General features: G+C 38.2%; 1 protein-coding gene across 1 annotated transcript in view; it reads right to left on the bottom strand.

Moving 5' to 3' along the window:
- Positions 1-26,264, bottom strand: part of ADCY2 (adenylate cyclase 2) — a 359,401-nt gene that overhangs the window by 58,497 nt on the left and 274,640 nt on the right. Inside the window, exons 13-15 of the mRNA XM_033110844.1 lie at positions 25,967-26,036; positions 23,566-23,663; positions 10,440-10,524 (exon numbers count right to left, since the gene is read on the bottom strand). Coding sequence (XP_032966735.1) covers positions 10,440-10,524; positions 23,566-23,663; positions 25,967-26,036 — 253 coding nt within the window. The remainder of the gene's footprint in view (positions 1-10,439; positions 10,525-23,565; positions 23,664-25,966; positions 26,037-26,264) is intronic.

Here is a 26,264-nt window from a genome sequence, read left to right as displayed (position 1 = left end):
ATTTTTTGAGGAACCTCCACACTGCCTTCTATAACGGCTGCACCAGTCTGCATTCCCACCAACAGTGTATGAGTGTTCCTTTTTCTCCAAGCCTCTCCAACACTTGTTACTATTTGTCTTATTGATGATAGCCATTCTGACTGGGGTGAGGTGATATCTCATTGTGGTTTTTATTTGCATTTTTCTGATGATTAGTGATGTTGAGCATTTTTTCATATGTCTACTTGCCATTTGTATGTCCTCTTTGGAGAAATATCTCTTCAGGTCCTCTGCCCATTTTTCAATTGGGTTGTTTGTTTTGTTGTTGTTGAGTTGCATGAGTTCCTTGTATATTTTGGATATTAGCCCCTTATCGGAGGCACTGTTTGCAAAAATCTTCTCCCATTCAGTTGGTTGCCTCTTTATTCTGTAGATGGTTTCTTTTGCTGTACAGAAGCTTTAAAGTTTCATATAGTCCCATTCGTTTATTTTAGCTTTTACTTCCATTGCCTTTGGAATCAAATTCATAAAATGCTCTTTGAACCCAAGGTCCATAAGTTTAGTTACCTATGTTTTCTTCTATGCAGTTTATTGTGTCAGGTCTTATGCTTAAGTCTTTGATCCATTTTGAATTAATTTTGGTACATGGTGACAGATAGCAGTCCAGTTTCATTCTTTTGCACGTGGCTATCCAATTCTCCCAGCACCATTTATTGAAGAGGCTGTCTTTCCTCCATTGTATGTTTTTAGCTTCTTTGTCAAAAATTATCTGTCCATATTTATGTGGTTTTATTTTTGGGTTCTCTATTCTATTCCATTGGTCTATGTGTCTGTTTTTCTGCCAATACCATGCTGTTTTGATTATTGTAGCCCTGTAGTACAAGCTAAAGTCAGGGAGTGTGATACCTCCAGTATGGTTCTTTTTTCTTCAGATTGCTTTGGCTATTCGGGGTCTTTTGTGGTTCCAAACAAATCTGATGATTTTTTTGTTCTATTTCTTTAAAAAATGCCATTGGGATTTTGATGGGAATTGTATTAAATCTGTATATTGCTTTGGGCAATATGGCCATTTTAACTATGTTGATTCTTCCAATCCATCAGCAAGGAATGTCTTTCCATTTCTTTGTGTCTTCTTCAATTTCTTTCAAAAATGTCTTATAGTTTTCAGCATATAGTTCCTTCACATCCTTGGTTAAGTTTATCCCTAGGTATTTTATTCTTGTTGCTGCAATTGCGAAAGGAATTGTTTTTTGTATTTTTTTTTCTGAGATTTCACTGTTAGTATATAGGAATGCATGGACTTTTGTACGTTGATTTTGTAGGCAGCAACTTTACTCTATTCGTTGATTGTTTCTAATAGCTTTTTGGTGGAGTCTTTAGGGTTTTCTATATATAGCATCATGTCATCTGCAAAGAGTGATAATTTAACTTCTTCATTCCCAATTTGGATGCTTTTTATTTCTTTCTCTTGCCTGATTGCTCTGGCAAGGACTTCCAACACTATGTTGAAAAGCAGAGGTTATAGGGGACAGCCCTGTCGTGTTCCTGAATGTAGAGCAAAGGGCTTCAGTTTTTCACCATTAATTATGAGATTAGCTGAGGGCTTGTCATATATGGCCTTTATTATGTTAAGGTATTTTCCTTCTATACCTATTTTATTAAGTGTTTTAATCATAAATGGATGTTGTATCTTGTAAAATGCTTTTTCTGCATCAATTGATATAATCATATGATTTTTGTCCTTTATTTTGTTTATGTGATGTATCACATTGATGGATTTGCGGATGTTGAACCATCCTTGTGCCCTGGGGATGAACCCCACTTGGTCATGATGAATAATCTTTTTAATGCATTGTTATATTCGATTTGCTAGAATTTTGTTTAGGATTTTTGCATCGGTATTCATCAGAGATATTGGTCTGTAGTTTTCTTTATTTGTGTTGTCCTTACCAGGTTTTGGTATCAGGGTAATGTTGGCCTCATAAGATGAGTTAGGGAGTACTGTCTCTTCTTCAATTTTTTGGAAGAGTTTGAGCAGGATTGCTATTAGATCCTCTTTGAAGGTTTGGTAGAATTCACTAGTGAAGCCATCTGGTCCCGGACTTTTGCTTTTGGGAAGGTTTTGGATGACTGATTCAATTTCATTACTGGTGATCGATCTGTTTAGATTTTCCAGTGCTTCAGGGTTCAGCCTTGGAAGGCTATCTGTTTCTAAGAACTTGTCCATTTCTTCTAGGTTATTGAATTTGGTGGCATATAGTCCTTCATAGTATTCTTGGATGATCCTTTGTATGTCTGTGGTGTCCGTGATAACTTCCACTTTTTCATTTCTGATTTTGTTAATTAGTGTCTTCTCTCTTTTTCTCTTAGTGAGTCTAGCCAAGGGTTTGTCAATTTTGTTAATCTTTTCAAAGAACCAGCTCTTTGTCACATTAATTTTTTCTATTGTTTTGTTCTCTAATTCATTTAGTTCTGCTCTGATTTTTGTTATTTCCTTTCTTCTGCTGACCTTGGGTTTCACTTGTTCTTCTTTTTCTAGTTCTTTAAGGTGTAATATGGCGTTATTTTTTTGGGATTTTTCTTGTTTCTTGAGATAGGCCTGTAATGATATAAATTTCCCTCTTCAAACTGCTTTTGCTGCATCCCAAAAATTTTGGTAGGATTTTCATTGTCATTTGTTTCTATGTATCTTTTGATCTCTCCTCTAATTTCTTCTTTGACCCAGTCATTCTTTAAAAGTATGTTGTTTATGAACTAATCAGAAACTGTTTGGGAGACAATGAGGAAAAACTGAGGGTTGCTAGATGGGCGGGGGGAGTGGGGGGTGGGGGGGAGGGTGAGGGGATTGGAGGGCAGTCGGTGACCACAGGATGGCCACGGGGTTTGAAAATTAATCTTGGGAACGTAATTTGGTGGTTACCAGAGCGTAAGGGGGTTGGGGGGTGGGGGATGAGGGTGAGGGGGATCAAATGTACGGTGATGGAAGGGGAGCTGACTCTGGGTGGTGAACACACAGTGTGATTTATGGATGATGTGATTCAGAATTGCACAACTGAAATCTATGTAATTCTACTAACAATTGTCACCCCAATAAATTAAAAAAAAAAAAAAAAAAAAAAAGTATGTTGTTTAATCTCCATGTATTTGTGTTGTTTCCTGCTTTCTTTTTGCAGTTGATATCCAATTTCAAAGCCTTGTCATCAGAGAACATGCTTGGTATGATTTCAATCTTCTTAAATTTGCTGAGGCTGATTTTATGTCCCAATATATGGTCTATCCTTGAGAATGTTCTGTGTACACTAGAAAAGAATGTATAGTCTGATGTTTTAGGATGAAGTGCTCTATATATGTCAATTATGTCCATTTCATCTAATGTGTCATTTGGGGCAGCTATTTCGTTATTTATTTTCTGTTTGGATGATCTATCCATAGCTGTCAATGATGTATTTAAGTCCCTTAGTATAATTGTGGTTTGGTCAATTTCTCCCTTTAGTTCTGTTAGTACTTGCTTGTTATATTTCAGTGCTCCCTGATTGGGGCATAAATATTGATGACTGTTATGTCTTTTTGTTTTATAGTCCTCTTTACCATTATGAAATGTCCATCTTTGTCTCTTGTTATCTTTTTCACCTTGAAGTCTGTTTCATCTGATATCATTATGGCTACACCTGATTTTCTCTGGGTATCATTTGCTTGGAGTGTCAATTTCCACCCTTTCACTTTGAGTGTATGCTTGTCCTTGTAGCTGACATGTGTTTCTTGGAGACAGCATATGGTTGGGTTTAGTTTTTTGATCCAATCTACTACTCTGTGCCTTTTTATTGGAGAGTTCAGTCTATTTACATTTAGGGTGATTATTGATATGTGAGGATTTCCTGTCATTCTATCTTTAGTTTTCTGGCAAGGCTGTGTCTCCATTGTTCTTTGCCTTTTTGTTGTTGTCTATTATTTCTGTATGATGGTATTCTATGATCTTTCCCTCTGTTATATTCTTTTATTACAGTATATATTTAAGTTCTGGATTTTTTTTTTGAGTGGTTACCCTTAAGTTTATGTAAAAGAAAGTTTGATATTTAGAGTATTCCATTTTCTTCAGCACACTTACTTTCTCCATTCTTAAGGGTACTTTCTTATTAGAATACTTTAGAGTCTAAATCCATGTATAAATTAACTTTTTTCTTTCCATTTTACCAAATGTCTTTTAATATGGAGTTATGCTTTCTCCAGAATCCACTTTTACAAAGGAGCCAAATATATACAATGGAGGAAAACAAAGCATCTTCAGTAAATGGTGCTGGGAAAATTGGAAAACCACATGCAAAAGAATGAAACTAGACTGCTATCTGTCACCATACACAAAAATTAACTCAAATGGACCAAAGACCTAAACGTAAGATCTGAAACAATAAATTGCATACAAGGAAGCACAGATGCTAAACTTATGGACCCTGGGTTCAGAGAGGATTTTATGAACTTGACCTCAAAGGAAAGGAAAGTAAAAGCAAAAATAAATGAATGGGACTATATCAAACTGAAAAGCTTCTGTACAGCAAAAGAAACCATCGACAAAACAAACAGGCAACCAACCAAATGGGAGAAAAAATTTGCAAACAACACCTCTGATAAGGACCTAATATTCAAAATATATAAAGAACTCATATCAATCAACAACAACAAAAAAGAAACAATCCAATTAAAGAAATAGGCAGATGACCTGAACAGACACTTCTCCCAAGACTACGGCCAGCAGATATATAAAAAGATGCTCAACTTCATTTGCATTAGGGAAATGCAAATGAAAACCGCAATGAGATACCACCTCATACCAGTTAGAATGGATATCATCAATGAGACAAGTAATAACAAGTGTTGGAGAAGCTGTGGAGGAAAAAGAACCCTCATACACTGCTGGTGGGAATGTAAATTGGTATAGCCACTATGGAAAACAGTATGGAGGCTCCTCAGAAAATTAAGAATAGAATTACCATATGACCCAGCAATCCCTATTCTGGGTACCTAACCCCAAAATCTGAAAACATTTATCTGTAAAGATATATGTACCGCTATGTTCAGTGCAGCATTGTTCATGGTGGCCAAGACATGGAAACACAACTGAAGTGTCTGTCCTTCAATAGATGATTGGATAAGGAAGATGTGGTACATATATACAGTGGAATATTACTCGGCCATAAGAACAGATGAAATATTGCCATTAGTGACAACATGGATGGAACTTGAGATTATCATGCTAAGTGAAATAAGTCAGATGTAAAATGTCGAGAACCATATGAATTTAGTAATATGTGGGATATAAAACTGAAAGCAACAAACGAACAAGAAAAAAATAAACAAAATCTGATAGACACAGACAACTATTTAGTGGTTACCCAAGGGTAAGGGGAGAGGGGGATGGTAAAAGAGGGTAAAGGGGTTCAAATATGTGGTGATGGAAGGAGAAATTATTTTGGGTGGTGAATACACAATGTGAGATATTGATGATGTATTACAGAATTGTACACTTGAATCCTATATAATTTTATTAACCAATGTCACTCCAACAAATTTAATAAAATTTTTAAAAAGTAAAAAATAAATAAAACTAAAATAAATAAATAAACTGGGCCAACAGTTGGATGATATACATTAGGAAACTATTAGGTTGATGCAAAAGTAATTGTGGCTTAAAAGATTAAAAATAATTGCAAACACCACAATTACTTTTGCATCAACCTAACAGACTAGAGAAGAATATGAATGAGGGTCTGTGTGAGGTTATCTTGACTTACCAATATGCTTTAGACTGATAGATGCTCAGCAGTCATCACAAGGCAACCTCAGTGCCACGCTGGCCCGTGACCATGAACGGACATCCCTGCCTAGTCCTGGGCATCGTCTGCTGGGGACTGTCTCCACACACAGCCTGACACTCTGGAACCCGCCGCCAGTGAATTGTAAGGATTGTCAGGTTTGACTCCAGTTCTATTCCACACCTACTCGCTGTACATGACGGGGTGAGTTATGCAGTATCTGCAAGCTTCCGTTTCATTAATTGTAGGATGTGCCTTCCTTCCAAGGCCTCTTGTGAGGACAAATGAGCCAATGTACACAGAACGCCTAGCAGAATAAGTGTCATTTTTAATATAATATAATATTTGTTATTTGGAAACTGCAGTGAGGTCTGATATGAATAATCTACAGGGATCTCACACATCGTAAGCCATTTATGCTGAGTCTAAAGGATCTAACCCAAGGCCAGGAAACCTTTGCAGGTCTTAGAGTTATCACACTCATGAGCCTGCTCCAAAGTCTCCATTTCCATCTTCAAGAGATGTGCTTACAACTCCTCCTGCATTAATTTTCATGGAAGGAAACTGCTCTGAAATGTCTGGATGGAAACTCACTGAAGCACATGACATTCGGGTCCCTCACCCACAAACCCGGGGCTGGGCAAGATTGTCTCTAGGTTCTCTTTCAGCCCTTGAGTTTATGATTCTGAAATGCTAACTGGCATCTACTGTAGAAAGCTAAGTAGCTCAGGAAGGCAGCGATGCAGACGTGCCGAGGGAGATGTGACAAGTGAGGGCACCTGGCTGATGGGCCAGGATGCGCTGAACTCAGAGCTGAGGACCAGAAGAAGTCGCGGCTGTGTGAGGATGAGCAGTGGTGCCAGCGGCTTGTATGTGGGTGCAACCCAACATTCCTTCAAGCCAACTGATACTAAATATTTATCTTGAATCTCAAGTGCCTGAAGTAGTACAATGAACAAAATGGGGCTGAAGCAAACTCACTGAGGATCTTTCCATCTAAAAAAATACCAATAAGAATACAGATAAGAAGCCCAACCAACAGGCACTAGGGAAGATGGTGGTGGGAAAGGTGGGCTCTACAGAGTTGGTTTCGGAAGGTTCGAAGATTATTTCCAACTGAGATCAGAGTCAAGGAATCATGCCGCCTCTAAGAAAGAATTGCAGGGCAGCAGTGGCCTCCAGCCACCAACTCACCAGTGCTCCACTCACTCACAGATCCAGTCCCCACGTGAGACGTCTCAAGAAGGATTGACATGGGATCTCAGGGCACGCCGACTCTGCCTGGGAATGGTGGCGTTAGGGAGACAAGAGGTGCGAGCTACACAGAGTCAGACGCATGGAGGAAATTAGAAGGAACCTCACAGAAATGATGGGACAAGTCCAGTAGTGATCATTAGCACATGCTTACTGAACACGTTTACGTGGTGAGCGTTCTGCAGGGTTCGCTGGAAGGCTGAAACCTACTCTTTATATAAGGGGAGACCACAGCCACACTCACAGACAGGGGGGAAGTACATGAGCTGTTACGTAATCAAGTGCTGAATTATATGACACTGGCCCTAAGTCACATGACGCTCAAAGAAGGGCCCATCATTAGGGCTGGTGTACTTTCTGGAAACATTGCTAGGAAGGTAAGCAGTTGCTAAGCTCACCTTACAGGGCAAGAATGGGGAGGTGGGCCCTAGGGGCGTGGGGTGAGCCGTGCTGGGAGAGCCCCTGGGGCAGGGGTGGGGCGGGCTGGACTTCTCGCAGCAACAACGATAACCAACAAATTTCCTGACATTTTTCTCCAAATGTGTCACTGAACAAATATCTGTGTGATTTTTTTTTATTAATAGGAAAAAAATTGCATTTCATTATCACTCTTATTTTTTGCCCATTTAGGTATTTCTCTACTTTAAAAAAAAAATCAAACCCTCTGTTTCACTTTTTTGTTTAAGAGAAGGTAACAAAGGTCAAGCTCTTGGTGGAGAAACATCAGCCAGGCTTACCTTTTCTCAACCTCCTTGACAAAAGTATTTTAGTTTAACTCTTCATACCGAGAATTTAACACCAATATTCTTAGCATCAATACTGCCCTTGGCATTTACATTTTTAGAAGGTTAACATACGGTACCAGAAGGGGAGTCTGGGATACTAAGTACTTTTTCATAAACTCAGTATTTAATCCATAAGTAAATGCAAATCATAATAAAACCTCACATAATTGGTAGGTTTCCACGAGGCCAGGGAACGAGCTGGTAGGATGTAGCAATACTTTCCGTGTGACCTCAGTGGAGCATTTGTGACATACATAATTTTTGAGTGAATTTGGAGGGTAGACTAGAAAGCACACTTAAAGCCTTCTTAGACTGGCTGTGCATTAATATATGGATGTTGACGGTTGAAAACGAATCCTTACAGCATCGTCTAAACAGGAAAAAGAACCGCATGTTGGAATGGGAAGAATCCCTTTTTGAATTTTACCAGCATTACATCTGCGCCAAAGATTATGGCCGACCACTGGGGGGAGACTCATTCATGAATCCTAACGGTTCAAGTTTAGAAAGACAAGCTGTCTTCAAATCTTATCTTCCTGACCACCTTGGCAAAATACAGGCCTTCTGTGAGGAGGAGGAGGAGGCAGGCACCAGTTCATTTGCAGCCTTAAAAGTCTCTCTTTGAGACAACACAGAGTTAAAAAGAACCTCCGGGCATCTGATGTGTGGGTGTCAGGCATAGAAGGAGCCACCTGCCGTGGATGTGGGATCCCGATGGCCCTGAAACACCAGAGGGATGACGACGGCCCCACAGTGAGGTCCGGTTATCCTGGGGCTGAAAGTGGGGACACTGCATAAGAACGGAACATTCCCACAAAGGCAGCTAAGTGCTGTGGAGATCCATTTTTGCAGTCTGCAGCTCTGTGTTTCTTTTCTACAGCAACTTAGTAGTCCGAAAAAAAAGTCAACTGGAACACCTAAATATAATACCCTATGCTCCCCTCCCCCATCACTGGGTTCCTTGGACTAGAGAATGAGAAACATGGCTACTTAGGCACAATGACAGAAGCTGCTTTAAGTACAACAAGGTTTGGACTTCCAGTGGAACCACACATGCTAGTTCCTATTCTACAAACCTGAGAAATGGGCTTCAAAATCCTTCTGGGGGCCAGGCAGACAGGATGGAGCCCATGTGCTTTCTACCCAAGGGAAATCAGAACATGGGAAATCAGGCTTCTCTGTATATTCAGCGTTTCACAATGTGACAAGGATTCCCAAGGGTCTGTATTTACCCAGCCTTCTCTTTTCTACAAACTACAATGCCTTCTGGGATTTTTAAGAGACACCATGTGCTCATTTGAGGAAATCAGAAACCACAGTCCCACTGGCAGAAGAGTTCCTGATCCAATTTGAAACATTTAAACTATGACAAAGCAAACAAAACCCACAAAAGTTTGCAAAGGTTCAAGGCAGAAGAGGGAGACAGTGGAGGCAGAGACCTCTTTGGAATTGGAACCCTTTTTGGAGTGGAATGTGACGGAAGCCTGGGGCTCCAGACTCCTACTTTTCAGAGCCACGGGAGGCCATTCTGTCACTGTGATGTTCCTGGCAGTAACCCTATGTCTTTTAAACAGCAAAATGACATGACAATGAAGAAACAGATGAAAAGGATAAAACCATGAGAAAAGTGCTGCCACAGGAGCCAGAGAGCCCCATGGGGGAGCCGCCCAGCCCCGAGCGAGCGGTGGCTGGGAGTGCTGCAGGCTCCGGCCTGCTTTCTTAGTTATCGTCCACATGGACTGTCAAAGTCTAACTGGAAGAGAAATGATAATTTCAAAAATATGAAAAACATGAAATTGCATTAACCTCAGGCACCATATGGCATGCGTTCACCGATAAATATTTTAAAGATCATTTCTCTTTATTTTGTATAACAAATGATTGTAACATTAAACTTTTGGTTAAAAAAAAAAATCACAGAAGTGTCTCTAATGGATGCCTGTGAACTCTGCTCAAAACCTAGCTCAGAGTGGCCTCTCCTGGTTCAGCTCGTCTCCAATACACAAGATGAAACACTGATTGTTTTCTGACTTCTATCCCATGGCCTTCTGAGGATGCTCGCATGCAGCTCGGGCCCGCCTGCCACACGGCTTTCCACTGAAGAATACACATGGATTTAATTCTTCTACCCAGAACTAGCATTTAAATTGTTAAGTCTACAATGATTGGCTTAAATGAAACCACGAAGAAGATATATTTTTATATTTGCTATTTTCATATGCTCCAAGATTTTATATCTGGAAAGTGGGCATAAAATATATATTTGGTTTGAATTTGAATTCCCCGGTATATGAAAAGCCTCCTACTTTAGTTGTATTCTCAATTAGAAATACTCTGATAACGTAGAGGAGATGACAAAAACTCTTGACAGAAACAAACAGATACACAACTACAACTTTATGATGTGACAGCCAACACCTCACAGAATCTTCCAGTCGGTGTCTTGGTTGTGCACAAGCTGCCTCACTTTACATTCTGGGCTGTTGACATGTGTTCGTTTACTGAGATCTGTATCTCTTGAAATGGTACGTGAACAAGCTCCCTGTTTGAAGTAAGACATCAGTTTCCACTCAGTGAGCAGTTTTCAAAAAAGGTGCACATTTGCAGTACCTACCAAAAGCTGTCCTGCAAAGCAGACGAAAAGGATGGAGGCAAGGGAGACAAATGCAGCTCCGAAGGAGATCCCAAGAATGGATGTTCTACCAGGAAACAAAAAGGCGCAGGTTAGTGTGGGTAGAGCATCTGTTGTTCCGGAAAGAACATCAGTCATCTTTTCAGCTTAATTAGGACTTAGTTAAATGAGGACTTCAATTCTCACTCATTTTTTGAAAAATGAAAATGAAGCTAAAAGTAAAAATATGTCATTGAAAGGTGTACACATTTATGTCTGACCAACTTGTTTTGACTCTTTAAAATTGAGTCAAATAACAGTTCTTTATTCAAGAAAACTGATCTTTCTGGTGACTCGCCTATGCTACTAGCACTTTCATGGCCACATGGCCACATGCCCTTCTCGGTGCCCTCTGACCTGCCGCTGACGTTTTGGCAGCCGCTGATGTTCTGGCAGCTGCTGCGTCCAGCCTCATTGGATACCTTCAAAGATCTCATGCCCCCTCCTTCCTCCTGTTCCCTTAGGAAACACTGAGTCCTCCCCCTCCCACTATAATCCAATCAGATTCAATTTCCTTCAGTACAAATGCATCTAAATGTTTCCTGAGGTTCCCCCCAAATTTCATGGGCCATGGCCCTTTATATTCTTGCACGAGTCAATGAACACCCAAGGTTTCTGGGATCATGTGAAAAATATGCCCACTAAGTTACAGATTGTGCCATCAACAGGTTATAGGCAGATATACGTATTTATAAGAATTGTATGCATTACTGAGAGGTCCTTAAAATAATTTAAAAACCTCTTAAAACTTCATTTAATGCAAGGATAGAAACGTTCAGGGATATCAAAAGAGCTGAACCGCAACAAATAATCAAAGATGAAATTCAAATGTTACATCAGAGGAGAGGTCAGGCCTGTCTGAGACCACAGTGAACCCCATGCCAAGGAGACTGGCCAGAGATACGGAAGAGAGAGAAGAGATGACTGTGGAAAGAGGAGCAAAACCCTGACTGTCCAGGATGGGACGAAAGACCCAGATGCAAGTCAGCAACGTGCTGAAATTTCTGGCCAGTGACAGCTGTGAGCCTCGCAAGGAAGGAAACGAAGCAAATGATCACTGAGCTGAGTCGCCAGAATGCCATCATGACGGGAAGGCTCCAGGCGGCCCACACGATCACATCCATTTTCTACTATGAGAGAGGCTTACACACCAAGCAAGAGCTCTACACACTTGACTTCAAACCCATACTTGAGCCTGACTCAGTGATGGACTGAGCTCTGAGTTATCTCCTGGACACGATTCCCAGTGCTTTCAAACACACAGCCGGGTAACGTCATTTGTTCACATTTTATGTGACAATCAGTGTGGTGGGCGGGTGTATATACAGCAAATGCTCTTAGGAGGGACACTAGTGTTCTGCGCAGGCCCATGGCAGGCTGTAATGGCACAGAGATGCGCACGATGGCGGCCATGTTTGAAGCCTTCGTGCAGTCCAGTGCCGGTAAGCACTGCGGGTCTCCTTGCCTCCCCATCTAGAAGATCCTTCTTTAAGACAGCCCTCTAGTCCTTAGTCCCTCGTCAGAAGCCACAGAGGCCCTGGCTGCTTAGCCAGACTGTGTGTGTGTGTGTGTGTGTGTGTGTGTGTGTGTGTGTGTGTAAAGGGGGAGTGTGAGGCAGTCCCACGGCAAAGGTATGGAGGCCTCTCTCTCACTCCTGTGACCGAAGAGGGACACAGTAATTCATCTGCTGAACATTTGTTTGCCATCTTTCTTATCCATTTTTATTCCTATAAAATAAGCTCTGATGAGTTTTCTTGGACTCTGTTTCCTTTTGGATGTCAAGGTAATGCCAGCCGCATAAGGTTGAGTTCAGAAACATTATTTCTTTTTGTTTGGTGTGAAAGTGTTTACATAACAAATGAGCCTTATATTGAAAGTTTGGTAAATCTCAACCGTACAACCATCTGATGAGGGAATGGTGAAGATATGACGCTATGACGACAGAAGCTAACATCCACAGAGCATTTTCCATGTGCCAAGTGCTGCTCGAAGGGCTTTGTATGTATAGTTTATTCACTCCTCACAAGAATCCTGCAGAGTAGTTCCTAGCGTCACCTCATTTTACCAAAGAGAAACTGAAACCCTGAGAAGGTGAGAGACTTGCCTAATGTTATACCTCTATTAAGTGGTGTGGTTCTATGTCCACAAAACTGTTTTCCTGACCAGGTTCCATTTTTAGAAGTAGATATGTCACATTTCGGCTATGTTTACTGGTTGTATTTCTTACGTCAATTTTGATAATTTTCCTAGAAAAAAAATTATCCATTTCATTGAGATGTTCGAATGTAAAATATTCCAATATTCTCTTAAAATTTTAAAAGTCTCCATATTTGAAATAATTTCTTCTTGTACTTAATGTTATTTTTCTTTTTTCTTTAAATCACACTTTTGAAAGTTTGCATGTTTGTTGATCTTCTCAAAGAACGAGTTTTGGCTTATTATTAACGTCTATGCTTTCTGACACTTTTCTATGTTATTAGATTCTGATTTAAGTTAAAAAATTCCCTCTTAAAAAAAAGAACTTATATTGTTCTTTTTCTTATTGTCATTTATTGACAATCTTTTGTATTTTCTAATAAAGGTATTGTAGGACGTAAATATTCCTATAATTACTGTTTTAGCCAAATCCCACAGCTTTGATTTATAGCTACTCATTGTCATTCTTTTCTAAAAGGCCTATAATTTTAATTTCCATTTCCTTTTAATACCCCAGTAATTCAGAAGTCTAATTTATAAATTCTACAAAGAGATTATTTTTGGTCTGTTCTTGTTATTCCTAAATTCAACAGATTTGATCAGAGATTGTGGTTATTATTTATGCTGTGACAATTTATTTTTCTTCTGGGCTGTGAAAAACATGCTCTACTTCTATAATGTTTTATGGCTTTCTGTAAATTATATGTATTTTCTTTTTGCTGGAAACAAAGCATGTTCTCTAAATACTTCTATTCACAGAGCCTGATGAGTTTGTCAAATCCCCAGTGGGCTGACTTATTGGCTCAATTGGGTCTGTCAATTTTAGGATGCATTAACATTCCCAAATAGGATTGTGGGTTTGTCAGTATATCTGAACATTTTAATAATTTCCCTTTATTTATTTCAAACAGATGCTGGAGTGCATAAAGATTTATGATTGCTGAACTTTCTTGGTGACTGTATCATAACATCTCTTTTTTCAGGCAGAATGCCTTTCACGTGAATTCTGTATTGTCAGAAATTTATATTACTGCAGCTTTCTATTTTTCTGTAAGCTGTTTCCCAGAATAGCTGTTTTCCATCCTTTATTTCAGAACTTTCTCTTTCAATTTTAGCTAGATCTCATATACGTAGGACAGATGTGGGCTTTGCTTCGTAGCTGCAAACTTCGAGCCTCTTTCCACGAATAGGACATTTTATCCATTCACAATTATGAAATTTGTTAATATTTGACCAGCTCCTTCCATTTTATTTTCTTAAAATGATTGGTAGGATTCAGACAGAAATCACCTGGGTGTGAAGTCTTCTTTGTGGGAAGATTTAAAGAAATCAAACTTACTACGTTTAATAGATACATACCCATTTAAATTTTCTATTCCATATGCATTAGGTTTGGTAGGTTGTCTTTTCAGTGAATTTTCTCATTTTTTCCAGAACATAAATCTTCTTGGCCTTGAGTGATTACATTCCACATTTATCCAGCTAATGCCTGTAGGATCTGTAAAGAACCCCCTTTTATTCCTTATATTATTAGTTTGGGTACTTTGTGGTTCTCTCTCTCTCTTTTTCTTTCTTGGTCAGTTTTGCTAGTGGTTTAGGACTATTTAAACTTTTTCAAAGTATCCATTTTCGGCTTTCCTATTTTTCTGTGTTGGTCTTTTCTGTTTTATTAATTTTTTCTTCCTTCTTTTGTATGTGTTCTCTTCTACTTACTTGATTTGCTCGTCTTTTCCTGGCTTCCTAAGACCACTGATTTTAACCCTTTCTTCTTTTCTAATATAAATATTTTAAAGTTACAAATTCCTCTCTAAATGACTGCTTTAAGCTATATCCCACATATTCTGATATGTTATATTTTTGATACACAAAACATTTCCTAGTTTCCCTCGTGATTTCTTATTTGACTTGTAGAGTATTCAAAAGTATATAATTTAACAATGAAATACGTATTGGGGATACTTTTTGATATCCTGTTGTTCTCAATTTCTAATTTGACGTTGGTGTAGTTAGATATCTGACCGCAAGATTTTTATCTTTTCAAATGTACTTCAATCTTTTCAAATTTGTTGAGATGCTTTTATGGCCTAGTGTATATTATAGCACGGTCGATGTTCCAAGAATAAATGCGTCCTGTGACTACTATTGAACATCATACTGGAGTGTCTAGCCAGGGAAATTAGGAAGGGAAATAAAACAAAGGCATCTGACTGGGAAGGAATAAGGAAAACTATCTCTGCTGGTAGGTGATATGATCTTGTATTTGGAACATGATGTCACGCCCTGAGATTCAGACCCAGAGTGGCTCACTGTCATTGATGTGCTCCAGCTGAGGCTGTCCCGTGGTCCAGCCCATGGTACTCTGGCCCTCTTGTTCACATGGCTGCACCTCTCATCTCAGGAACAAGAAATACCATGAGGCAAAGTAATGGATGGCCAAAAGCTCTTAATTATAACCACTTATCCTGCCTGTTCTATCAAAAGCATGTTCGGGCCCATTAAGCGTACTATGATGTTTGTGTAACATAATCAGTTTTAATTAACATTCTAGTTGCAAAGCTGTTTCTTTGCAGCACACAAACATAATTGATTTATGTATTCACTGAAAAGCAAACTTGACTATTCCCTGTCACAAGGCAAGAAAAATCACATGTTTTCGTGATGATTTTTGACTTTGGCACTCCAATCAAGTATATTGTCACAGTAAGTGAGAAAGGCTGATTTAAGGGCCAGTCCCCTCTCTTTTCCTTTTTCCCCCAGTCAGTTTATTGCTTAAAGAGGGTCCTGACAGGGACAAAGAAGCACATGTGCTGAGGAAAGAAAGCCTAAAAGCTGTATGAGGCATCAGCCATTTCAATGGTAAGTAACAGGGTCTTTCTCAGGAATTCTATGTAGTGTGATGATTGTCCAATCCCTTCTCCCTCTGCTCCCTTCTTCTCTTTCCCCCAAGGAATGATTCTTTTGTCAACACTCTCTGCACATTGGGTACATGGTATTTAGCAAGGATGATGGGAACTGAGGGAAGAAAACTTTTCTTTTAGGTATAAGTTAGCATGAAATAATAAAAATCCCTTCCTTTAACTCTCTCTTTGATAGATGATAGAACTTCAAAATGAAAGGGAAATTGGTTTAAAAGAAATAGAATCAAAAGATGAAAAGGAGAAAGGGCATTTAAATATTCTTGCCATTACAGATTACAGTAGGCTTTCTTTAATGATAGGACTTAGCAGCTTTGGGATGGTTTGGCCACCTGGAGGTCCTGTGATGTGGGAAAGGGAAAAGGAACTATATTATGGGTCCACACATCCTGGATGTCCAGAGCTGAGTCCCTGATTCCACACCCATCTCCCACCTTTTCCTACCCCAGGATTCTCCTTCTCTGTAAATGGCAATTCCATTTTCCCAGCTGTCCAGGCCAACCTGTACCCCCACCTCCCCTCCATAAACCTCCAGAACTTAACTTTCGCTTATTCTTCATATCCCACCCAGTAATAAGACCTGTCTATGTCACTTGTCATAGTATATCCAGAATTTGACCACTTTTTACCACCTCCACTGCTTACTAGCACAAACCATCATCTTACCTGGTCTTCCTATTTCTACCTTCACCCTTCTCTGGAGCAGCAAGAACAATACTTTTATGCATAACTAGATCATGTCCTCAGCTGAGAACCTTCTAGCGCTTCCGTTGCATTCAGCAATGTTCTTCCAGTAGGCTGTGAGGGCCAACATGGCCTGCCCCTCAAATGGCTCCTCTGATCCTACTCTTTCTTGGCTCACTCTGCTCCTGCCACCCTGCCTCCTTGCTGGTCCTTGAACACACCTGTGACTTCCATCATCTAGAATGTTCTTCTGCCATATGTTCACATAATTCCTATTTCAATTCATTCAGACTTCTGCTTCCATGTCACATGGTCAGTGATGCCTTCCTGGACCACCCTCACCTGAAATACCTCCTTCCATCACTCCGTAGTGTCCTGCTCTGCTTTATTCTTCTTAGAGCTTAGCACCACTGAATATTATATATGTATTTGTTTATTACATTATTCTTGTGTCCCCTAACAGAATGTAAGTTATTTGGCAGATGGAACTTTTTAGGGGGTACTGCTATTTTCCAAGCATCTCTAACTCTGCTTGATATACAGTAGTAGCTCAGTAAACAGCTGTTGAATGATTCCATAAATGCAGATTCTTTTGTCAACACCCTCTGCACATCTGTTAAGTGGTATTTAGCAAGGATGATGGGAACTGAGGAATGAAAACTTTTCTTTTAAGTTAGCATGAAATAATAAAAATCCCTCCCTTTAACTCTCTCTTTTAAGTGATAGATGACAGAACTTCAAATTGAAAGGGAACTTCAAATTAAAAAAAAAAAAAATAGAATCAAAAGGTGAAATGGAGAAAAGGCCACCTGGAGGTCCTGTGATGTGGGAAAGGGAAAAGGAACTGTATGATGGGTATACACATCCTGGCTGTGTGTACTAAATGCAAGTATAAATTTCTATTTCCATTACAAATGCTCAGAATATACCCCTGCATACAAAGTAAAGGTATGCTCGCCTGTTTTATTGAGTGAAAACATACCCAGCTCTCTTCTGATTGCTATTATTCCTCACATCTTACTATACCAGTGACGTGTGGCTAACCTCAATAAATAAACGTTTTCTTTTCTGGAGAGAATACAGATTTTCATGAATTCCATTTTTTTCATGCTGTTAGAAGTTTTTTAGATAAGTACCACGTTACACAGACTAAAGACTGCATATTCTGCCCTCCCTTGCAGCTAGGTTTGAGCATGTGACTAATCTTAGACTTGGGTTATAAACCACAGTGCCATGAGGTAGCTTCTGGGAGGTTTCCCCAAGAGATAGCAGCTATGAATGCTTTCTCCCTCTGCTTCTGGGTCGGCTCCTTCATTCTGTTGCTCAGAAAGAAAATGCTGCCATCTTAGAGAATGAAGATGAGGAGGAGAGTCTAGGGAAAGCAGAGTGGTATACTGGAGGAAGCCAAATAATCCAAGGGACAGAGAGTCACACCCACCTCTAGACTTTGACTGTGGGGAAGGAACTAACCCACTAACTTACATTTAAGCTACTAGTTGTGAGTCACTTCCTTACTCTCAGACGATGTGAACCCAAAGTTGTATATTGTTCATGTCAGAAAAACATGAACTGGTTCATTTATCTTGGACAGTGAGGATTCTCTTCTTCTTTTCCTTCCTTCCTCCCTTCCTTCTCTCCTTCTCCCTCTTCCTCTCTCTTGCTTTGCCCTAACATTCTCATCCACTGCATCAAGGTACACAGGCAGTAACTGACGGTCAGTGTATCCAGTGTTTGGGCCCATTAATTTGGTTGCTCACCAAAGCAAACTGCCTCCCTAATAGTTATTTTCCATCATTTGTGTTTAGAAAACCAAGTCTACTTTCAATGAATATGAATAATTCTACCATTAAACTTTGTCCTATTTTTTTCCCTTTTGGAGATAAAAACAAAACTGACTTTTTTGACTTAAGTATTAAAGAATTAATGAGTATTGAGTATTATAATGAGTAATAGAATGAGTATTAAAGAATCTAAGCAGAAATAAAAGTTATAAGATATTTAAGATTATAACTTGGCTATTCATTTTCCTTAAGTAAAATATCATCATTCTTAATTTAACTTGGGCTAATGAAACACATGGTATTTAACTAAACTTTATTAGAAAAAAAAATCATCCTTATATTAATAATTGTCCATGCCTGGTTTAACATAGTCTATTTAGTCTGGCAGATAATATGAATGAAGCTATTAAAAAATATAAATATAATTTATGCTTGATCATTTTTGGTCTTCAGCTGTAGCTCACCTTTCTGATAAAGTTATAGTACATGGCAGACAGAAATGAGAGAACAAGTCCAAAAAGAGGAGCCAATAACTTAATTACCTCTATTAAAATTCTCAGACTAGAGCCAGATTAAAAAATTATGGACCAAAGAAGGATGATGTAATACCTTGTTTCAGAAATACACTTTTTCTTACTGGTCCTTTCAAGGTCAGAAATTAGTTATTATTAGTTATTCATTTATTTATTCATTTATTCACTCATTTAATCATTCCTCTCTTTTTTCTGAAAATCATGGGACAATTTACCAAAAATGAAACAAAAATAAAACAAAACTATCATTCAACAATTTTTTTTTAATGAGGGTATGTTAGCAGAACTGAGAAGCACCACAATTCTAAATAAAAATGTTTCATAAAATATTAAAAAATTATTATGTTTAAATAGACAAGTTCATAAGCTAGGTAGAGAAAACACTTGATACACAGACGGGATTTGAAAACACAGTGCCAAGAGGTGTTGATGGTAAATGGCTGAGGAAGAACCAGAGACTGATATATGCCATTGAGTGTGAGATTGAATGTCTACACAAAGTAAGTGACACTCATTTTATTAATATAAAATTGGAATTGAGCTCTTGAATAAAATAAAGAATCATAATGTGCTGTACCATCAGGAAACAGGAAATATAAAAACTCTGTCCATCAGCCTGATAATTTTCAGGGAAGTTGACTATCTGTCTAGGACCATGAATAGAAAAAGAATGATCTTTGAAAACTGAGATACCCATCCTGCTCCATGCTAAGGGCTTAATCAAATTCACACAACCTATCATGTTTCCAAGAAAATAAGACCTAGCCGGACAATCAGCTCTAATGCATCTTTTGGAGCAAAAATTAATATAAGACCCAGTCTTATTTTAATATAAGACTGGGTAAGACCCAGTCTTATATTAATATAAGACTGGGAATAATATAATACAATACAATACAAAATAATATAATATAATAAAATACCAGGTATAATATAATACTGGGTCTTATATTAATTTTTGCTCCAAAAGGTGCATTAGAGCTGATTGTCTAGCTAGGTTTTATTTTCAGGGAAACACGGTATTTAGTGCAGAAATCTTGATCTAAGGATTTAACAAAACTGGTAAATCCCAGAGGTACATTGCAGAGACACTGAGAACTATACCATAGTGATGACTTCACAACTCAGAACAGATGAGATTACCATGGACCCAAACCCTTGTTGTTGATGAATTCACAGTTAAAATTACATATAACCCAAGGAGACACACCACCATGACAGCATCAACAGACGAACTAAATGGCAGAACTCATGTATTTATAAAGCATAAGTAACAGAATGAAACAAGTTCTATTTTCATATAATATGTCTACAATCTGCTAATAATGGGAAAGAAAAAAATGAAACCCATAGGCAAATTATAGATTTATTTAAACAATCAGATTTTAAAAGAACCAAATAGACTTCTTAGATATGAAAAAGTAATCACTGAAGTTAGAAGAATTCACTAGAATGAAGCACAAATAAATGAGGTAGAAACTTTGGGGAAAAATTACAAGACCTGGGTCAGAATGAATAGCACTGTGTGCAACTAATGAGTCCCAGGAGGAAAGAATACAGTTAAAATAATGATATATAAGGCAATGAAGGCAGAAAATTACCAGGAACTGAACAAAGATATGAACACTCAGATTGAAAATAATCTCACCTAGTCACTTAGGTAAATAAGAACAAATGCACATCTAGAAACAATACAGTAATTAAAATCCAGCAAAAAAAGTAATAATAAAATAAAATAAAATAAAAGCATCCACAGAGGAAGGACAGACTACCTACAAAGGAATGTAAAGGGACTGACAGAAGGCATTTCATTAGCAACAATAGAAGAGGAAATGTAATGTAATAATATCATTATAATATTAAGGGGAAATGAGAGCTAACCTAGAGTTTTATACCCAGTTAAACTATTACTCAAGAGCAAATGTGAAATAAAGCAGATAAAGATATTTGAATACAAACAGAAAGGGGGAACTGTTGTTACAGACCCTCAATAAAAGAACTAATAACATATATATATATATATATATATATATATATATATATATATATATATATATATATATAAGCAAGAAGGAAAATAAACGAGGAAAGAATTTTTTAAAAAGCATTGATGAGCAAAAAAGATTGGTAAAGAATGTGGGTAAATATTGACTACAAGTATGATATGGAACTAAAACGCTAAGAAATAATTATATAAGAGACATAATGATTAACTTTATAATTTATTAAATCAAGAGTATCTTAAATTTTAATGGTAATCATTAAAAGAAAAATATGTAGAATATATTATTATATCCTATATATTTGTATTTTAAAGATTGTCACATATATATATTTCTTCTTAACTAGTGAAGAAAAAAAATAAAGAAATTTCCATCAATTGTTTAGAAGGTGGGGAGGAGGAGAACAAAAGAAAAGCAATGTAAATGAAATGTAAAAATTAGGTCCATATACATCAATAAAAAATCAAAATACAAACAAAATAATGCATATTAATGTAGAAAAAGATATCAGACTGAATAAATAAAAACAAAAATAGATGCTGTTTATAGGAAGTATACCCAAACAATAACGGTCCCAAGAGCATGGAAACTTATCTACATTAAATATGACACAGGATTAACATTTGTGAAGTCTGGGTTGTGTGCACATGCATGTTTACTATGCTCTGTACTTTTTTGTATGTTTGAAATATTTCACAGCAAGAATTTTTAAAAAGAAAAAGAAAGAAAAATGAGCACATTAACACGAAAGACAAAGGAAGTAGACTAATATAATGTAATACAATATAATATAATATAATATAACATAACATAATATGTAATATAATATGAAGCTGGTACAGGAAGTGACATTCTCAACCTCTGAAGTAACTGGAGAGTAAATATGTTAGCCTGACATCAGGGGGAAGCTGGAGACCAACGGGAGAAAGTAACACCCTCCATGACTCCACCTGGAGAGGACAGCCAAAAGCTCTGCATTTGGACTCCTCCCAGATTCTGCCCTTGGTGTCCCTTCCTTTGGCTAATTTTAATGTATCCTTTCCCTGTAATACATCATTTGGCAAGTTTTCTCATAAACAAATAAATAAATAAAACGCAGGTGTGAACTCTCTTTATTAGAGAAGCCCACAGGCCTTACTCTGAGCTTTCTAACTGCCAACACAAAGAGGGAAATAAAACAAGCAGATTTCACAATGTTCATGCTCAAAATCCAACTGGCGGCTCAAGAGAACACAACAGAGAGAACTCAAGAGAGAACAAGTAATTGGTGATGATGCCTGAGAGAATGGAATTCGTGGGTCCTCATAATTCAACAACACAACAGAAAAGACAAGAAAATCAAACCAAAGACAGAGCAGACATCTCCTTGACTTTTTTTTTTTTTTTTTTTTTAAGCAGAATTCCTTGAAATGTCCTACTTGGTTCCTGAATGTCAATCTTCTTTGACATCATGTTTTAAAATGCCTGAGTCACTTTCTTCTCTCCCAACTCCTTTCAGTGGGTGATAAACTGTCTTAATTTTGATGGTAAATGTATAAAAATACTCAACAGGAAGATGTAGAAAAATGAATGCATTTATCTACTTAAGAGTAATACTAAGGGCCCATTTCTCTTGTAGCACTTGTGTCACCTGTAGAACTTTGGAATACCCAGTATATAAGCCTTGTCTCCTGCACCATGTGGCACAGGCCTGCACTTAGAAAGAGCTTAATTTGTTAACATTTTTTTTGAATGAAAAACTGGTAAGTTGACATTGGCAAATTTCACTGAAGGTTTTGTAAGTCTAGAAGAAGATCTCAATTGGCCCACACATTTTCATGCTAATTTACAAGGGAAGAGGAAGTTTAGTAGGGACTTCTTTTAAGAGGAGGCAGATAGCTTTGGAACTGTACACATATGAATAATACTTTAATGTGTTATTCTTGTATAAATGCCTTTGAATTGGCTCAGTGCCCAGAACACTTTTAAAGTACAGGAGGAAAGACAGACCATTTCTCTCTAGTTTGCTCATCATCTCATGAGAAAAATGTAACTCAGCCTTGGCAATTCAAGTTGCCCCCAAATACTGGCTGTGCCCCTGAAGTTAAATGCAAACATGCGACCAAATTCTACTAGTTTGAAAATAGTTGCTTTGGCCTTGACAAAATAGACAAGGGAAAAGAAAATTTATCTTAAATTTATTTCTGTATACCCAATTATTAAAAGGACAAGAGCTTTCTTTTCCTTCTCTTTTAGGCTGTAGAATGAGAAAGAATCTGTTTCTCTAAAAAAGTAGTTAACTTATACTGCACTCAATAAGAAGGTGCGAGAGAAAGATAGTCTAGGAATTTCAGAGTGGCTGGATTTTCATCAATTGGTAGAACTAGGAAGAACCTGCCCCAAAGTTTGAATGTGTGAAATCCAGCTCATTCAGTTTCTCCCATCTGTACCAGGTCTCTCCCGGGAGAGACGAGTTGGACCCTGGCCTATAATAATCAGACACAGTAGCAGAGACTGGCCTTCCTGGAGAAGAATGTGAAATCAGAACGGATGGGTGGGCAATGCGTGCCCAGAGGAGGTTTTGTCCTTTCAATATATACTAATGTTATTTGCTTATTAGAAACAACATCTAGCGATTTTGCCCTTTCTGGGCAAAGTATATTGGCTACGTTTCTTACACTGAACATCAGAGTAATACCGAAACTAAAGTCAGTAGGTCCAACTTATTTTTTTACCACCCTGTAAGGTTTTCATGTTCACTTTGAAAATGCAATATTTCTATAACTAAACATGGCACATGGGGGCCACTTAACTTCACAGATCCAGAGTTTCACCCTGCCCACCACTGCTGTGGCATGCGACATGATACACAACCACTCTATTTGGAAATTAACATCTCACACCCTTAAGTGAAAGTGGGCCAGTGGGACGGTACACCCGGTGAGAGTCCCAGTGGACAGTCATATATACATACTTACTTTGGTAACACGAGAATCTGCACGATAAAGATGCAGAAGAATATGAGACAAGCACAGGTCACGTAGTACTTGAATGCTGGCAGTGCTGTGGCTCGATACTAAGGGGACAAGAAGGAACCACAAATGACACTTTTGTACTAAAAGGGCTGAAACAATCATAGTAGCCTAACTGTACCCAGTTCATGAATCATACTTGTCAACTGTAGACTGTGGCACAAACGAGCTAAGGACGATGGCTGTTCGTCTCCCTCAATGAGGGCTTGCTCCCTGCCAATGCGACTTCCAAAGACCACAAATTTTATGAGTCCAGCTGTTCAGAAACCCACTGACAGGTCATTGAATCAAGGAGGGAGCAGCTGACCGGGAAGCCAAGTGAGTGAACTGAGGGAACCGGGGCGGGTGCCCTGGTTCCCCGGGTGAGTCTGATGCCCATAATTATTTGGGGAAAGGAAATGATTTTTCACACAATATCTTACTTTTCAACATTATCGAGGAAACACGGTTTCCTCATTTTATTTCCTTATTTTAGTATTTTATTTATCTTAATGCTAGTTAGGGGTGGTGAGAAAATTTACAAGACAGAGAAGACCTTTGCTCTAAGTGTGTAACCATTCTGTTTGCATGTCAGAGCCTGGCTGATGGAGTCTCCATCCACTTGACTAGTGCAATCAGCAGGGGCCACACAATTCTGCATTCCGTCCAGGACAGTAAACTGACCAGTCCTGCAGCTGCCTCCCCTGGGACTACCCCTGCCTGAGCTACGCAGGCTCACAGCGAGACAGTGCTGCAGCTCAGACTGCCTCTCCAAAGAAGGTTTTATAATAAAATTAAAGAAAATCATTACGGCAATGCTATTGAAACCTCCTGACCAGACTGCCAGGCTGTGTTAGCTACATCTCCACAGACTGCTTCCCAAGTCATGGGAAGTTAAGTATGTATTCCTTGGGTTTTAGCCACTGGGCTTTCAGTTCGAGAAGCTGGATTTCTGGGTGGTGAATTGCTGCTTCTCTTTCTCTATGCTTTCTGCCTTTTACCCCACCTGCAGGCCTGAAGGGCAGGCTGGGGTGGACCACACGTGACCTTCAACTCTAATGCTCCGTAAAATTGTCCTCAAAGTTGGCCTCTGCAAATATGTACACAAGGGGAACGTCAGCCAAAGCTGCATTTTAAACGAGGATCACCTTCTAGCTGCTAGAAGATTTTTTTGCTGAATTTTATGACTTAATAGCCAGGATAATTTACATGCTGATGAAGAAGCTATATTAGCATGATTGCAGAAATGTGATTACATTTTATGCATTCAATTACACCCCTATCTTTTACCTTCTGGGCTTTTGTGCAGAGATACGAGTTATAATTTCTTTGTAGTATTAATAAAGGAGATGGACTCCTGTCAAGAAAGGAATACTGTACCATTTACACAATGAGTAGCCATTAGTATCTATTAAAGTTATTCAAGGATAAAATGGTCAAAAAATAATAATAAATTATATGAAATATCAATTTGGTAAACCGTCTGTAGTCAATATATTGACTTAGAAGTAGTTGATCTTCTTGGCCACTTATAAAAAAGAAAGTTTTGGTGTAACTGCAACATCCAACACTGATGAATTTTGGAAGTACTTTTAATATTTGATTTTTCCACTCAATTTCCATAAAACAATGAACTGAATTTTCTCAGCAGAACTTTAATATCAGTGCTGTGACTGCTGCCATTAATATAGCAGCTTTTGTTCAAACTAAGACTGTAGTTATATGGTTGGATAACAGAAATTACCTCTAACTTCTTCCTTTTCTAGATCAACACAAAACAAAAGGCAAATGGCATAAAGCTGACCTAGAACAGTTGAACTTTCTGTAATAATCACTTAGTTCATTTCAGCAAACCCATGTTAAGTTTGACATGTACAAATTAAATGTGCCTGAAATAGCTCTTACTTTAGGAAAGTAAGAGTATTTAGACGTAATGTCAAAGTATTTAGACGTAACAAAACTTAAAAGTTTGGGGTTTCTAATTTTCCCAAACATGTTCAATGTAAATCTCATATTTTTGATAAAAAGTTAAAATAACTTGTGTAAAGTCATTGTAAATTTACCATGAAGGAATTGTTCAGCTCATGTGCCTTTCCTTTACCTCCCATCTCAGACACGTCCTAGATATCATTTAGTACCAGGAGTGCTGAGAATGGTGACTAGCCAAAAACAGAAGCTTGGTAACAAGAACTACAGTAAAATGATACATGCATGGGAGGACCACAGGGAAAGATAGAGAGAGTTCTGATATAGTTAGACGCAGCTTAAATGTCACAGGCAAAAAATACGAGTATAATTTCATGAAAGAATTTTTAAAAACTAACATTTCAGGGGGAAAAAATGGATTTTGAGAAAAAAAATAGCTTACCTCTTTTTCCAGTATTTTATTGTAGAAAAGCAGTGAGATTCTCTGAATGTCTTCAGACTTGAGCCATTGCCTGGCAATATACAGAACAGACATCATGAAACCAAACCTCCAACCAAACAACTGGAAGTACATTTTTTAATGACTTGCATCCTCCTTTCTTTATTGTAAACCGTCCAAAATTGAATATTTAAAAAGAATGTATAATGGAATCTAGAGACTGTTAACAGGACTGCAAATATAATATTCCTATTCACACACTGCCTGCCTTGAAAACTTCGATATTACAAACCAACTGTCA

This window comes from Rhinolophus ferrumequinum, chromosome 7 (genome assembly GCF_004115265.2).
Source record: "Rhinolophus ferrumequinum isolate MPI-CBG mRhiFer1 chromosome 7, mRhiFer1_v1.p, whole genome shotgun sequence".
Taxonomy (NCBI): Eukaryota; Metazoa; Chordata; class Mammalia; order Chiroptera; family Rhinolophidae; genus Rhinolophus; species Rhinolophus ferrumequinum.
The sequence above is the reverse complement of the archived record's forward strand: the minus strand, read 5'-3'. Positions and strand labels throughout refer to the sequence as shown.